This window comes from Otolemur garnettii, unplaced genomic scaffold (genome assembly GCF_000181295.1).
Source record: "Otolemur garnettii isolate 467f Iridium unplaced genomic scaffold, OtoGar3 scaffold00032, whole genome shotgun sequence".
Taxonomy (NCBI): domain Eukaryota; kingdom Metazoa; phylum Chordata; class Mammalia; order Primates; family Galagidae; genus Otolemur; species Otolemur garnettii.
Window position 1 is genome coordinate 12,254,831 of NW_003852427.1, and position 14,286 is coordinate 12,269,116.

General features: G+C 34.3%; 1 protein-coding gene and 1 pseudogene across 1 annotated transcript in view; both read left to right on the forward strand.

Annotated features, from left to right (window-relative positions):
• The window catches only part of PLS1 (plastin 1), a 47,419-nt gene that overhangs the window by 20,516 nt on the left and 12,617 nt on the right, over positions 1-14,286 (forward strand). Inside the window, exons 8-10 of the mRNA XM_012804928.2 lie at positions 4,203-4,398; positions 8,899-8,977; positions 13,149-13,263. Of these exons, the coding sequence (XP_012660382.1) occupies positions 4,203-4,398; positions 8,899-8,977; positions 13,149-13,263 (390 nt within the window). The remainder of the gene's footprint in view (positions 1-4,202; positions 4,399-8,898; positions 8,978-13,148; positions 13,264-14,286) is intronic.
• Positions 2,194-3,334, forward strand: LOC105886946 (annotated as a pseudogene).

Sequence of the window (14,286 nt, forward strand, 5' to 3'; positions counted from 1 at the left end):
GTAGCTGGGACTACAGGAATATGCCACTATATCCGGCTCAATTTTGCTATTTTTAGTAGAGACGGGTTCTTGCACTTGGTCAGGCTGGTCTCGTACTCCTGAGCTCAAGTGATCCACCTGCCTCAGCCTCCCAGAATGCTAGGATTACAGACATGAGCCCCTGCGACCGCTCAAAACTACCATTTCTAAGCATACAGTTCAGTGGCACTCAGTACATTCACACTGTTGTGCAACTATCACCATTTTCTATCCCTAGAATCTTTCATCATCCCATAGTGAAATTCTGTACCCACTGAACAATAATTTCCCATTTCCTCTTCCCCCAGGCTCTAGTAACCACCATTATACTTTCTGATTCTATGAATTTGACTAGTGACTACTGTCAAATTTGTAGCTCACTTCTCTACAAGCAGCATTCCCTAGTGGAGCCCTCAATCCTTTATTAAAGCTTGGCTTTTTGGTCTCCAGAAGTTTTTTCATACCCCAGGTTCCAAGTCTCCTTGTTAAGCCATCTGGGTATCATGACTGAAGAAAGAGAATTGCAGAATTATGACCTTGAGTATTTGTGGAATCCTACATTCATGTTTCTCTGGTGAAATAAAATTGGAACTCAACAGATTCTTTTGTGACTGTCAATGTGCACCATGAAAGGGAGCAACAAGCTGTTATTAGATTGCTAAGCAACTGATTATCCATTTTACTAGCTTACATCTGGAAATACACAAAAGATGGAAATTCCTAGTATTTATGGTATAGGAAAGTCTGGTACAGATCCTGACACACCAAACACATTTTGGGAATCTCATTCTTTCAGCCTAAGTTGTAAATATTAGGGATGTTCTATCTAAATGTTACTAATTATATAACAATATTATATTGAAATAGCTCAGAAACTTATTGCAAAATTATGTAAGGTTTGCAAATTATTTTAAGTCAAACAATTAAGAACTTAGGGAAGATTTTAAATATATTCAAAAGTGAATAGACATAATATACTAAACTACCATGGTCTCATCCTCCAGTTTCAACATCTGTCAATTCATTGTCAACCTCATTTCATTTATTCCCTACTTATTTCCCTCCTCCTGTTTTATTTTGAAGCAAATCCTAGACATCATTCCACTTCATTGATAAAATATTTCAATATGAATGGCTGGCCATTGTGGCCAGCACTAGTAGTCCTAGCTACTACAGAGGCTGAGGCAAGAGAATCACCTAAGCCCAAGAGCTGGAGGTTGCTCTGAGCTATGATGCCACAACACTCTACCAAGGGTGGTGAGGATGAGAAAGTGAGATTGTCTCTAAAAAAAAAAAAAATTCAATATGTATTTCTAAAAAAATGAACTCTTTAGTATAAAACAATACTTTATACTTAAAATATTAACAATAAATAATATTGTCAAAATATGTAGTCAATGTTCACATTTTCAATTGCTTCATAAGCATAAAATTTCCTTTTCATAGTGTAGTTGAATTAAGATTTAAACAAGGTCCACATATTGTGATATGCTGATATCTACCTTGGCAACTTTTTATAGTTGTTTAGTAATATTGAATCTATCATTTTCTATGATTTCATTTGCATTTTTACTTTTTCGCAACTGTGGTACACAGAATTAAGTCATAATCCTTGATCATGATATACTCTCATCATGGATCCATGCATGCCCCCTCCTTTTGTTTTTAATATGTGCTTGTGGTTGTTTCTTTTGAAGTTGAAGTTGTAATAAGCCACACCCCTCATAGAGGTGTGGACCCTCAATTCAACAAGAAAACTATGACCTTGATGTTAATTTACATTTAACTGTGCAGTTCTCCTTTATTCATCTTTGCCTCAACCCAAGGTGATAGCCATCATCTTCAATCTTGTGTTCATTGTTCTATTGCTTTTCTTTTCATATGGTTTCCCTTTATCCACGTTTTCTTTAAAAAGTTAAATTTTTTATCTTACTTTTTAACTTTAGTTATCATGTACTTAAATTTCCAGTACTTGTTTTTTAACTTTATACTAGTCACCCACATTATTGTATATCATTGTGTGAATATACCAATTCATTCATTTACTCTCTTGTTTCTAGGGTTTTGCAATTATGAAAGGTATAGTTCCTCGTGATTTAAACAATTTTTTTTAGATGTATCCCAACTTGGTTTTCATTGAGGAAAGAGTTTACTAGAACTATCACTCAGTGCAGAATGGGTGAGACAAGTTAAGTTTGTTAATCTATATATAGGGTGCTCTATTATCTGGTATTGAACAAGTTACCTATAATTTCACTAGTAGGAGTTTATTGATACAACATTTGAATTTTGTTGAGTATTTCAGCAATGAGGGTGAGTTATAACTGTGATTCCAGCAAGAAAACTCACAGACTTGTTCGTTTTGATTTAAAAGAAATGGGGAGGGTAATTTGGAATTCCTGAACATTCTGATATTATTTTGAAGTATAATTATTTGCCAAAAGGTAATTGCCCTTAAATATTTTAATAATAAAAAATTACACCAATCAAAAATTCAATAGTGCTCAGCAGCAGCAGCATGGTGAGTGGACGATGGCCTGGGCGCAGGCATGAATCACTACATGAAAAGTTACATGCACGTGAATGGCTGGAGCAATGGCAGCTACAGCATGATGCACAGGACCAGCTGGGCTATTTGCGGCACCTGCGCCTCAAGTGCACGGCCTGGTGCAGATGTAGTCCATGTACCACTATGAAGTGAGTGCACTGCAATACATCTCTATGACCAGTTTACAGACCTATGCAAATCCTAGACTCATCTACCCATAGCACATCCTATTCACAGCAGGGCACCCCTGGCATGGCTCTTGGCTCCAAGGGGTTCAATGGTCAAGTCAGAGGCCAGCTTCAATCCTCCAGCTCTTCCTCCCACTCCAGGGCTCCCTGCCTGTTCTGGAACCTCCAGGACAAGATCAGCATGTACTTCCCTGGCACTGAGGTACCGGAACCTGCCGCCCCTGTGGACTTCACCTATCTCAGCACTACCAGAGAGGACTGGTGCCTGGCACGGCCATTAATGGCACACTGTCCATCTCGAACATGTTAGGGCCAGATAGCAAACTGGAAGAGGGAGAGATTCTCCAAGAAAAAGAGGGAAATGGGAGGAGTGCAAAAAAGAGTAAGAAACAGCATGGAGAAAAACCCTGTATGCTTAAAAAGAAAAGAAAAGAATCCCCTCACCCACGGCAAGTGACAGCTGCAAAGGAGAACACCAACTACATCCACATTCACACAAAACCTGCCAGGCTGGCAAGAAAACTTTTATGAGAGAGATCCTGGACTTCTTTTGGGGGGACTATTTTTGTACAGAATAAATCAGGGGTAGGTTGGAGAGAGAGGGGGGAATGGACCTTGTATAGATCTGGAGGAAAGAAAGCTATGCTAAACTTTTTAAAAGTTTTAATGGTACCGTAGGAGCTTTGCAGAAAGTTTGCAAAAGTCTTTACCAATAATATTTAGAGCTAGTCTCCAAGTGACGAAAAAATGTTTTAATATTTGCAAGCAACTTTCTGTACAGGGTTTATTGAGATAAACATGGCAATCAAAATGTCCATTGTTTATAAGCTGAGAATTTGCCAATATTTTTCAAGGAGAGGCTTCTGCTCAATTTTGATTGTAGAGCTGAAATTTGGGGAAAAATTATTCAAATTTGGTCATTTTAATTGTTTAAAAATTGTGCAAAAGAAAAAAATAGAATAAGTACTGGCAAACCATCTCTGTGGTCTTGTTGAAAAGGGCAAAGGTTTTAGATTGTACTAATTTTTTTAAACTTACTGTTAAAAGCAAAAATGGCCATGAAAGTTGACATTGTTGGTAACTTATAATAGCTTTTGTTCAATCCCAACTTTCCATTTTGTTCAGATAAAAAAAAAAACATGAAATTACTGTGTTTGAAATATTTTCTTATGGTTTGTAATATTTCTGTAAATTTGTTGTGATATTTTAAGGTTTCCCTCCTTATTTTCCATAGTTATATTTTAAAAGATTCGGCTCTATATTATTTGTATTAGTCTGCCAAGAATCCATGTGTATATATTTGAACTAATATCCTTACAACAGGTACTTTTTCAACTTAAGTTTTTACTCCATTATGCGCAATTTGAAGTAAATAAATTTTTGAAATACGGACACTGAAAAAAAAAGAAATTCAATATTGACCACTTTTGTTTCATTTTATTGTTTAGGAGAAAAATGACCTGAAGCGTGCTGGATTCATGCTTCAAGAAGCAGATAAACTGGGCTGCAGACAGTTTGTTACTCCTGCAGATGTGGTTTCAGGGAATCCTAAACTTAATTTAGCTTTTGTAGCTAATCTGTTTAACACGTACCCATGCCTACACAAGCCTGATAATAATGACATCGATATGAATTTATTGGAAGGTATGTCTTTTTACTTTTAATTGACTTACTATACTTATGGTATTGTCCTACTTCATTTGTCAGAGGTAGGGGATTGTGGTGGGAGGTGCAATTTAGTGTGTCTAGGCATGTGCATTTTTAAAAAGTGGTTGTTGTTTTCAGTTCAAAGAGAATGCTGGAGTAAAGCTTATCTGTTATTTCTTCATAAGAAGTTAGTGAAAACTATCAGGTAATTTAAAATATTATTGAAAATGATAACAATACCATCAATATGGACAATGAATTGTCTACTGGAAAAATTAATTTGTCACTTTTTTCTTCTTCGAAAGCTCCAGTTTGACTTGAGTATTATTCTCTTTTTAGTGTTTTTCGTGTACATGAAAAAAATTACAGTATTCATTACTTGTCTTGTGTGTCGTCTATCATTATCTGTCTCATAATATATAATACTTTCCTATTTTGCTTCGTGAAATGCAGATTTGACCCCTCCTAATGTAGGTACTGTATTTAGTACTTTTCTATACTCTATAAATATATTCATTCTGAATGTTCTTTTTATTAATACCACTTATTCTTTCCATCTTGGTTGATATTTCATTTTTTGCATTGTTCATGCTGTGTTATTTCTGTCTTAATATGCCCATAGAATGAATGACTACAAACAAGAAACACAAATGGACCTTAATTAGAATAGCAGAGCAAGGCTTTGATTATGTAAAATCTCTACCTAATTTGCCTTCTATAATGATGGGGTATTGTAAACACAGTAGAAATCAGTTTTGACATTTGTACTTCATGATTTGATGCACTCTTTATTCCTTTCCTGTGATAAAACTTTTATCAAAAGAAACCTTTGAAAGAGTTCATTTGGGTTCCACAACAGATTATTTTGTATCATTTAGCTATGTTACATTTACTGAATGTCATTGACGCTTACACTATAAACTTACACAATAACATCATGACAAAAACATTAGTAATAATCTGGTTCTTTCTCCTTATCTTTATTTCCCAGCCTTTCTTACGTTCTTCCCTTGTCATACCCTTACCCACATGCATACCAACATCTACATTAATTTTAGAACTAAAAGTAAAAACAGTGGCAGCAGTAATGGCATCTGTTGGAGGGAGAGATAGTTGTCAGAAGAAGCTAATCCCCAAATTTTCTCTTTAGTTGCCCTGATTTGGAGAAAGTAGGGAATCCTCCTGGTAGGGAGAAATTAGGGTTCCAGTGTTCATTCTCTCACGTAACCCACCCTTACCCTCTTCCTCCCCAGTGAGACAGAATGAGAAAATAAGTTTCATGATTTTTTTTCTCTTTGACTGCCACAATCAGAATTCCAGTGTCTTGTCCTTTCATAATTACAGTTTTGTGATTAATGAAGTTTCAGTATGAATAGATATATTCTTTAAAGAATATGATTAATTACATTTACTCTTCCTGAAGTTTCAGTAAAATAGACTGTATTCTCTATGTAGATGTGTAGCTAAGCAGGAAAAGAGAAAAATGTAGATTTTTCAGCAAGGAGAAATTTAGGGAGAGAGATTAGAACTTGAAAAAAGATTAAGCAAAAAGGAAGACTGCTAAATTTTTATCAGTCTGGAAAATTTCAAAATCCCTCTGTGTTAGTAGAAGGCATTGTTTAGAGTGGCATATTAAAAATGATCTGCTTTTTATAGTCACTGAATTCTTGCTAGATATCTTTTCCAACTTGCTCGCTCTCCTATTTGTCATGTTTGAATTCTTTTGCTAGTGTTCAGCATGCTTTTGGAATTTTTCAGTGTGAACAGGGTTGCTAAATATTTCCATTAGTATTTATTATATCTGTTAAGAAGATAATGTGGGAAATATTTATCAATCATCTTTATTTAGAACATATGTATATCCTGATACATCTGCCAAAAAAATGTATTTGACTTGGACTGTCATTGGAATATTTTCCACTATAATTTGTGTTTTTATGTATCTTTATGAAATTTGAAGCTTGAAGCTTATGGATAATATATATCCAAATTTATATATTAGTATGTCCTCATTGGCAGAGAATTTTATCTTTACCCCAATTAGATATATTATACCTTTATATCAAACTGAGCCAAATATGTGGGCATCTCAGAATTCATTTATGATGACAAAGTACATAGGCTACAGAATTACAAAGACTTTGTTCAAATCATAGTTCCACAATATCTGAGTAACTTCTGTGAACCTTGATTTTTCTCATGTATAGAACAGGACTATTAATACTTATTTTGAAGAGTTACAGAGCAAGTTAAATGTGATCATAAATGAAGGGGTTTAAACTACAGTATGTGTTTATTAATGGTTAGGAGGAGGAAAGTGCTTAAAACATCACAGAACATTCAAGTGCTAAATATGTTAGTTCTTTTTTATCTCCTCTTAGCCTACCTCTAATATGTTTGTTATTTTCATCGAAACTTTTATCATTTGTGGATGTCAGTTTGACCCTGCAAATGAATGTTTTATAGTTATATCTTGTATATCAGCAGTTAAGATTTTACTTCTAAGATTGCTGTAGTTGTCTGTAATCTAAACAACATCTTCCAATCTGGAATACATATGTTTTTGTAATGCTTTACCATGGCTCTCGCAAAAATGCATAGTGCTTCTAGCTTTGAGCATTTATTTACCAAGACATCTTGAAATGATATTAAATAAATGCTCACTTATAAAACCTGTTTTAATTTCTATGCATCACAAATTAAAATATTATATAATTAGCTGAGAACAATAGGAATAAATATAAACCTGTGAAGATAGTTTTAGAACTCAAAATGCAAGTTTATTTTTTTTAAATATTATTCACTGTATCTTAAGTTCAACAGAATTTGGATATTTTAATTAAAAAGCCATTGTGATAATCAATCTTCATAATTTTAAGACATAATTTGGATTTTCCTAGCTGGAAATAATGTAAAAATTCCCCAATAACTAGAAAAAGTTATATGGACAGCATTATAACAGATAGTAATAGAGAAATAATTAAAAGGCAAACCTAAGTCATATGCATCAATCTGTTACTCATAGTATGCTTATAATTATGTCACCTTGGGGAGAGTTCACAGATTTAATTTCCACCCGTTTAATAACTCCTATGAACAAGGCAGACATGGATTGTAGAAGTATTTAGTTTTAACTTCGTTCTTTTCAAAAAGATTCTCATGTAGATTTTATAGTGGTGTGGCAGGCAGACAGAACAGACTGATCAATTATTTTTGATGCACATAAGAAAGAATAACATTTAAGCAAATTGTATGGCTATATCATTTAATAGAGCAAGAATTAAAGCTGATTCTGGAAAGTCATTAGGTAATGGCATTGAAAACTACATGAAAATACTGTGAGCACTTTATTTCCAGAACAGTTGACATAAATAACAGAATCCTTTTAGAACTGACAAGGTTGTGGTTCCCATTCTAGGTTTGCAGGTTTATACTATCTCTGGCACTTAGTATGAAGATGACTGTAAGAATAGGTCTATAGCAATGGGCCCCCCTAGAGCTCAGATGGTCATAGATTTATTTATATGCCTAATTGTCTATCACATGGGCCAAAGTCTAGAGACTGACCTGAACTTGCTTGTGACTTAGAAGTGATGAAAGGTATAAATATTTCAGTTTTTCAGGATTCTGGTGATAAGTTATAGACTAGGACTATTTGCAAACAAGAGATGACTAGAAGGCAGATGTGGCAGGAGAACTTACATCCCCACCACAACCCATTTTCCTTACAGATGGTTTAAGCACTGCTACACAGGGACTACTCAGGAAGGTAGGGTATTCATAGGTGAAATACTAGTGTCTGCAGAGTTATCTCCCAGAGATGATCTTTGAGGTCCAGGAACTTACTATGATGAAATGTGTTTTTCTCTTAGCACTCTCTTCCTATATATTTTCAGTAGAGACAATCTAAAATAACTCAGTAAGCCTGTCAAATAGTTACATTGCCCTCATTGCCTGTCTTTCTATTACCTATAAGCCTCTCTCAACTTCATTGTTTGGTATAACTTAAATGATAGATTTGTGTGCCAGAAACTTTCCTGTGTAAAAACATAATCCATGCTAATTTCGAAACACTACATGGGGGAAAGAGGTAGAGCTTTTCTATTTATGTTTAATGTGCTAATGTTACCCTGACTGCTAAAAGATTATGTTTATTAATGTCTAGCCAATCCCTTTTGCATCTATTCATAATTGACCACATAAGCTTATCTGTTAGGTTTCTAGACAGAGAAACTTGTGTGTAACTCACTAGTAGTTCAGACATAGAATAAGTGAAACTAGAAGGAGAGATTTGAGCAAATGAAGACTTCCTAGACAGTGGGAAAGAAGGGACTTTGTCAGCAGAAGATTTTTTTTTTCCTAAACAAATTGTAGTATCTAAAGAACCATGGCAAAGTACGTATGTCCAGTTTGTACCTGCCAGAACGGCTTAACATATATAATAGCTTATGATTGCTTTTATCCTGAATCATCAGTCTCTATCTGTGTCTACTCTAGGAGAGAGTAAGGAAGAGAGGACATTTCGGAACTGGATGAATTCCTTGGGGGTCAACCCATATATTAATCATTTATACAGGTAAATATTTTGTTTCAGTTTTTATGTCAGGGTCCAACTTTTCAAGTTCAAGTTTCAGATTGCTTAGTTTCAAGCAACCTAAAGTTTTGCATGAGAACATTTTCTCAAATCAAAAGAGTTTCAGAGTTTCAGAATGCTGGAAACTGGTAACAATGGATTTTAAAAGAAAGCTATTACTTAAAAATATAAGAACATGATAATAGTTATAATTTTTTGGTGATATATAAATAAGTCAGTAAAGAGAATCCTTACTCTTATAGATATGATCATGAAAATAAATTATTTCAGTTTTAAATAAATTATTTAAACTGTTATTTTAGAATAACTGTTAATGCTTGATTATTACATCAGTATTTGTCATTATAAGTCACTTTTTCATTTTTGCCAAAAACCTCAATTATCCCTTAATTTTGTGTATACTTTTTCTAATTTAAATAACTTGTTTTCCCTCAGTAATTATCATTATTTATTTCATTCCTTCTTGTTTAAAAATAACACATTATTAACATTGGTAGGGCTAAGAAAAATATTTTACTAAATCATTTCCTAGGTTGTCTACTAGTGCTAACAATACATATGGATGGGTGGAAATCTGTCTTTTCTATGATACAATCTACCAGCATGCCTTGAAAAAAATGCAAAAGAACTCAATTTCAGCTAGTTTTAAAATTTTTTTGAAAAAGATCTAATTAACTAAATCTATTAATAATTTAAATTTCAAAGAAACTCCTTGAAGAAAATTAACTAAATTCTTATTTAAATATGAACTCAAGATTAATGTCACAAAAGGCCAAGTTCACTGGCAGAGGTTTTATAACAAGGCAGTTTCTGCTCATTGTATACTCAAGATATTCATCAAATTAAAACCAGTTTTGCCTTATTAGGTAACTGGCTTTGATATGATAGACCCATATTTATAAAGCTCTTGAATAATGTGTAAATTCCAAAGTGGGAAGAGCTGAACATCAGTTAGAATGGAGCTTCTATTAAAGTAGCAGGGCTGTGAAAACTCAAATATTGGAAGGAATTGGTCTTTATGAATTAATGTGAAAGAATATAATATATAATAGAAAAGAATAATCTCATTTTGTTTAAAAATTGAGTGTGTAGATATTTGTATATGAATTTTTAAAGAAAATATGGAGAGGTACATAAGTGGAGAACAGTCATGTGACTTTTATTTCTAAATTTAAATATGGTTTAAATTTTTTTTTTAACAATAAATACTTTGTATTTGGCAGCACCGGTGGCTCAGTGGATTGGGCGCTGGCCCCATATACCAAGGGTGACAGGTTCAAACCCTACCCTGGTCAAACTGCAACAACAAAAAAATAGCCAGGTGTTGTGGCGGGCACCTGTAGTCCCAGCTACTCAGGAGGCTGAGACAAGAGAATCACCTAAGCTAAAGAGCTAGAGGTTGCTGTAGGCTGTGATGCCACAGCACTCTACCAAGGGTGACAGAGAGAGACTCTGTCTCTAAAAAAATTTAAAAAAAAACCAAAAACTTGCATTTCTTCTATAAGTTTAATTTTAAAATAGATTAAGATTTGTTGATAGTCTTAATAACTATCTCATAAATTGAGCAATCTTTTAGTTAAAGATATCTGATTATAGTTATGTATACCTTGACATGCTAGCACAGGACTTCCAGGCACATGTCCTTTTCCCAAGAAAAAAATTATTATTATTTTCAGAAAATTCTCAAAAACAACACAACCTTGAAGAGAACCATTGGATATAGAAAAACAAAAGCCAGATACCTAGTTTGCAGTAGAACCACATGTGCATGAATTTGTGTCTGGGTCATATTCTAAGCCCGCCCATAATGCTTTTTGCTTCCCACCTATGGTGTACCCAGCCCATACTAAAGCAACTAAAACAGTGTTTTTCAACCTTTTTTATCTCATGGCATTTGAACCTAGAATTAAACTTCTGTGGCACACTTAAATTATGTTGATCAAAAAAATAGTGTAAAGAAAGAATATACTTATGGTGCTTTGAACTTCTTTTGATCTTTAAAAGTTTTCATGGCACACCTAAGATCCTATCATGGAATACCAGGGTACCACAGCACACCAAATAATTACTGAACCAGAATAATGTAGTATATTTATTTTCATTGAAAATTTTCTTCATTAAACAAGTTACTAAATATATTTTAAGAACTAATAATAGTCCTAGAGTTTTTCTGTGACTAGTTGGTTCTAGAAGTCTCTGGAAATATTCAACTCTCTGGGCCTTAGTTTTCCTATTTGCAAACATGAATAGCAATACCACACTACATAGGAATAACAATGAATTCATTTAAAGTACAAAAGAAAAAAATTATGAAATAGATGATTCCAGAACCTATACAAAGACTTTAGTGATGGTATTTTTTTTATATAGAATGTTCTGTGTGTTTACAGATATCAGACCTTAAGTACCTTCACTTTAGGCTTTCTCCCTCCTTCACTCAGCACTGGGCCTGGCATTCTTCTCTGCTGTATGGTGTGTGGTCAGAGAGTGCAAAGTAACTTTAATATGAACCTTAACAAAATATAACTCAACGGGTAACTCCTCCTATGGGAGGAGAAAAGCCTCTTAATACATCACAGAGCTAAAAACAAAAACAAAAACAAAAAACAGAAGGGGTGGCGCCTGTGGCTCAAAGGAGTAGGATATTGGCCCCATATGCCAGAGGTGGCAGGTTCAAACCCAGCCCTGGTCAAAACTGCAAAAAAAAAAAAAATCACAGAGCTAGCGATTTAAAAGATAAAGTCCTATTGCTGTGTCCTTAGCATACAGAGTTGGAAACGGACTATACAGACATACTTGAAACTTCTCCAAACATACTTTTCTGAATCCAAATAGTATTTTCACTTCGAGGACTCGTATGTGATCATACATCCCTCCTTTTAACTCTCATTATTGAACATGAACAGCTGCCTACTGTGTAGCTGTTGTGATTTTCTTTTAATTATTTTTTTTTAAATATTTAAAAATCATATAAGTAATACATGAACTCCTTCCCACTGTACAACTTTCAGGAAAGATGTAAATATGTAGAATAAAATAAAGCATCACAATTTCTCCCATAGCCTTCTCATTCTCCATTTTTCCTGCCCAGAGGTAATTGCTATTAACACTCATTAGTACATATAGGCAAATAAATAATTAGATTCTAAGTTTTTTAAAAAATAAATGACATCAAACTGTATAAAGTTTTGGGCCACTTTTAAAAACTTAATATGTGGGCTGGGCATGGTAGCTTATACCCATCATCCTATCATTCTGGGAGGCCAAGGCCAGTGGCTCACTTGAGCTCAAGAGTTCAAGATAAACTTGAGCAAAAATTGGGACCCTGGTCTCCACTATGAATAGAAAAATTAATCAGGTGTTGTGGTACTCACTCGTAGTTGTAGCTACTTGGGAGGCTGAGGAAAGAGCCCAAGAGTTTGAGGTTGCTGTGGGCTATGATGCCACTGCAGTGTACCCAGGGCACAGAGTGAGACTGTCTGTAAATATATAATGAATAAACTTTGTATGTCTTGCAAAGCTTTTCATATCAGTGCATATACTCTATCTTAGTATGTCTAATGGGGGCCTAGGAGTTCAGGGTATGGATAGTTTATTCAGTAGTCCCCTACTGCCAGGCATTTGTTTCCAAATTTATAAATACTGTGTCAGTGAATGTTCCTGCACATATATACAAATTTATAAATAATTATGAAAAAACTTTGGACAGATTCTTAGATTGGAAGTTCTGTGTCAAATTGATATTTGATATAGAAATTGTCATTCTTTAAGTATTAAATGACTTTTTTTTTTTGAGACAGAGTCTCAAGGTGTCACGCTGGGTAGTGCTGTGGCGTCTAGCTCACAATAACCTCAAACTCTTGGGCTTAAGCGATTCTCTTGCCTCAACCTTCTAAGTAGCTGGCACTACAGATGCCTGCCACAATGCCCCACTATTTTTTGGTTGTAGTTGTTATTGTTGTTTAGCAGGCCCGGGCTGGATTTGAACCCACCAGCTCCAGAGTATATGGCTAGTGCCCTAGCTGCTGAGCTACAGGCGCTGAGCCTAAATGACTTTGTTTTTAAAGACATAAGTTCATCTCCAATGCACTTAATAAAATTAGGTAATACCAACATTTACTCCCCCTTTATCCACTTTTCCTTCCTGTTTTAGTGACCTTGCAGATGCTTTAGTGATCTTTCAGCTCTATGAAATGATCCGAGTCCCAGTCAACTGGAGCCATGTCAACAAACCTCCTTATCCCGCTCTTGGAGGGAACATGAAGAAGGTGAATGAAATAAAGATCATGAAAATATTGTTATTGTTCTGATATAAAACATGATTTAGAGTTTTGCAAAGCTTGGTAAAGTGTGGTCTGTCCACACAGTTCTGATTCAAGCCAAGATATGTTAAGTTTAATAGTCTTTTTTACAAGTTTGTTTTAATAAATGTTTGGAAAGAGGAATATAGTCTGCTTTGCTAGCCACGTTATATAAGTACTTTCATCTTTAGTAAGTTGTAGTACTTAATGTTCTTTGAGATGCACCATCACTGTACTCTTAGTTTATAATTTCAATAACTTGCTGAATTTTTATTTGATATTTATCAGTTACCTATTGCCTATATAGTGCTATGTAAGACATAAGGCATGGAGTTGGTCCTTAGGAAGCTGTAAATAAATTAGGGAGATATGTTGCAAACAACTACAATACGTTATAGCACAAGCAAAAGTGAATATTATGAGTTCTAAGGAAGAAAACTGAATAGCTAATGAAGTAATTATAGCACAAAGGGAAAGCGACATGAGTGACCAATACACAGAAAAAGAAATAATGATGGATAATACACATATGAAAAACTTTTCACCCACAATAAAGAAATGCAGTTTAAAGCAAACTATTGCACTAGTTCCAATGTTAGAGGAAGTCTTAAAATCAGTTTGGTAATATGTTAGTAATCTTCAAAAATCCTTTTACCTAAAAATTTCACTTCTTTTAATTTATCAGGAAAAATCAGAAAGACAAGTTGCCTTGTAAAATGCTAATCACAGCAGTGTTTATAGAACAAGAAGGAAACAATTTAGTTGTTTAATTTCTTCAAAATTTCAGATGCAAATTTTAGCTGAAAAACAAAATTAAATTGTTCATCGTACCTGGAATTTTATGTTAATTGCAAAAATGTCACAAATGAATCAGGCAAAATGCTTCCTTTTAACAAATATAGTTTAAAGAATCAAACATAAAACCTGAAATAGGGCTCAGCACCTGTGGCTCAAGTGGCTAAGGTGCCAGCCACATACACCTAAGGTGGT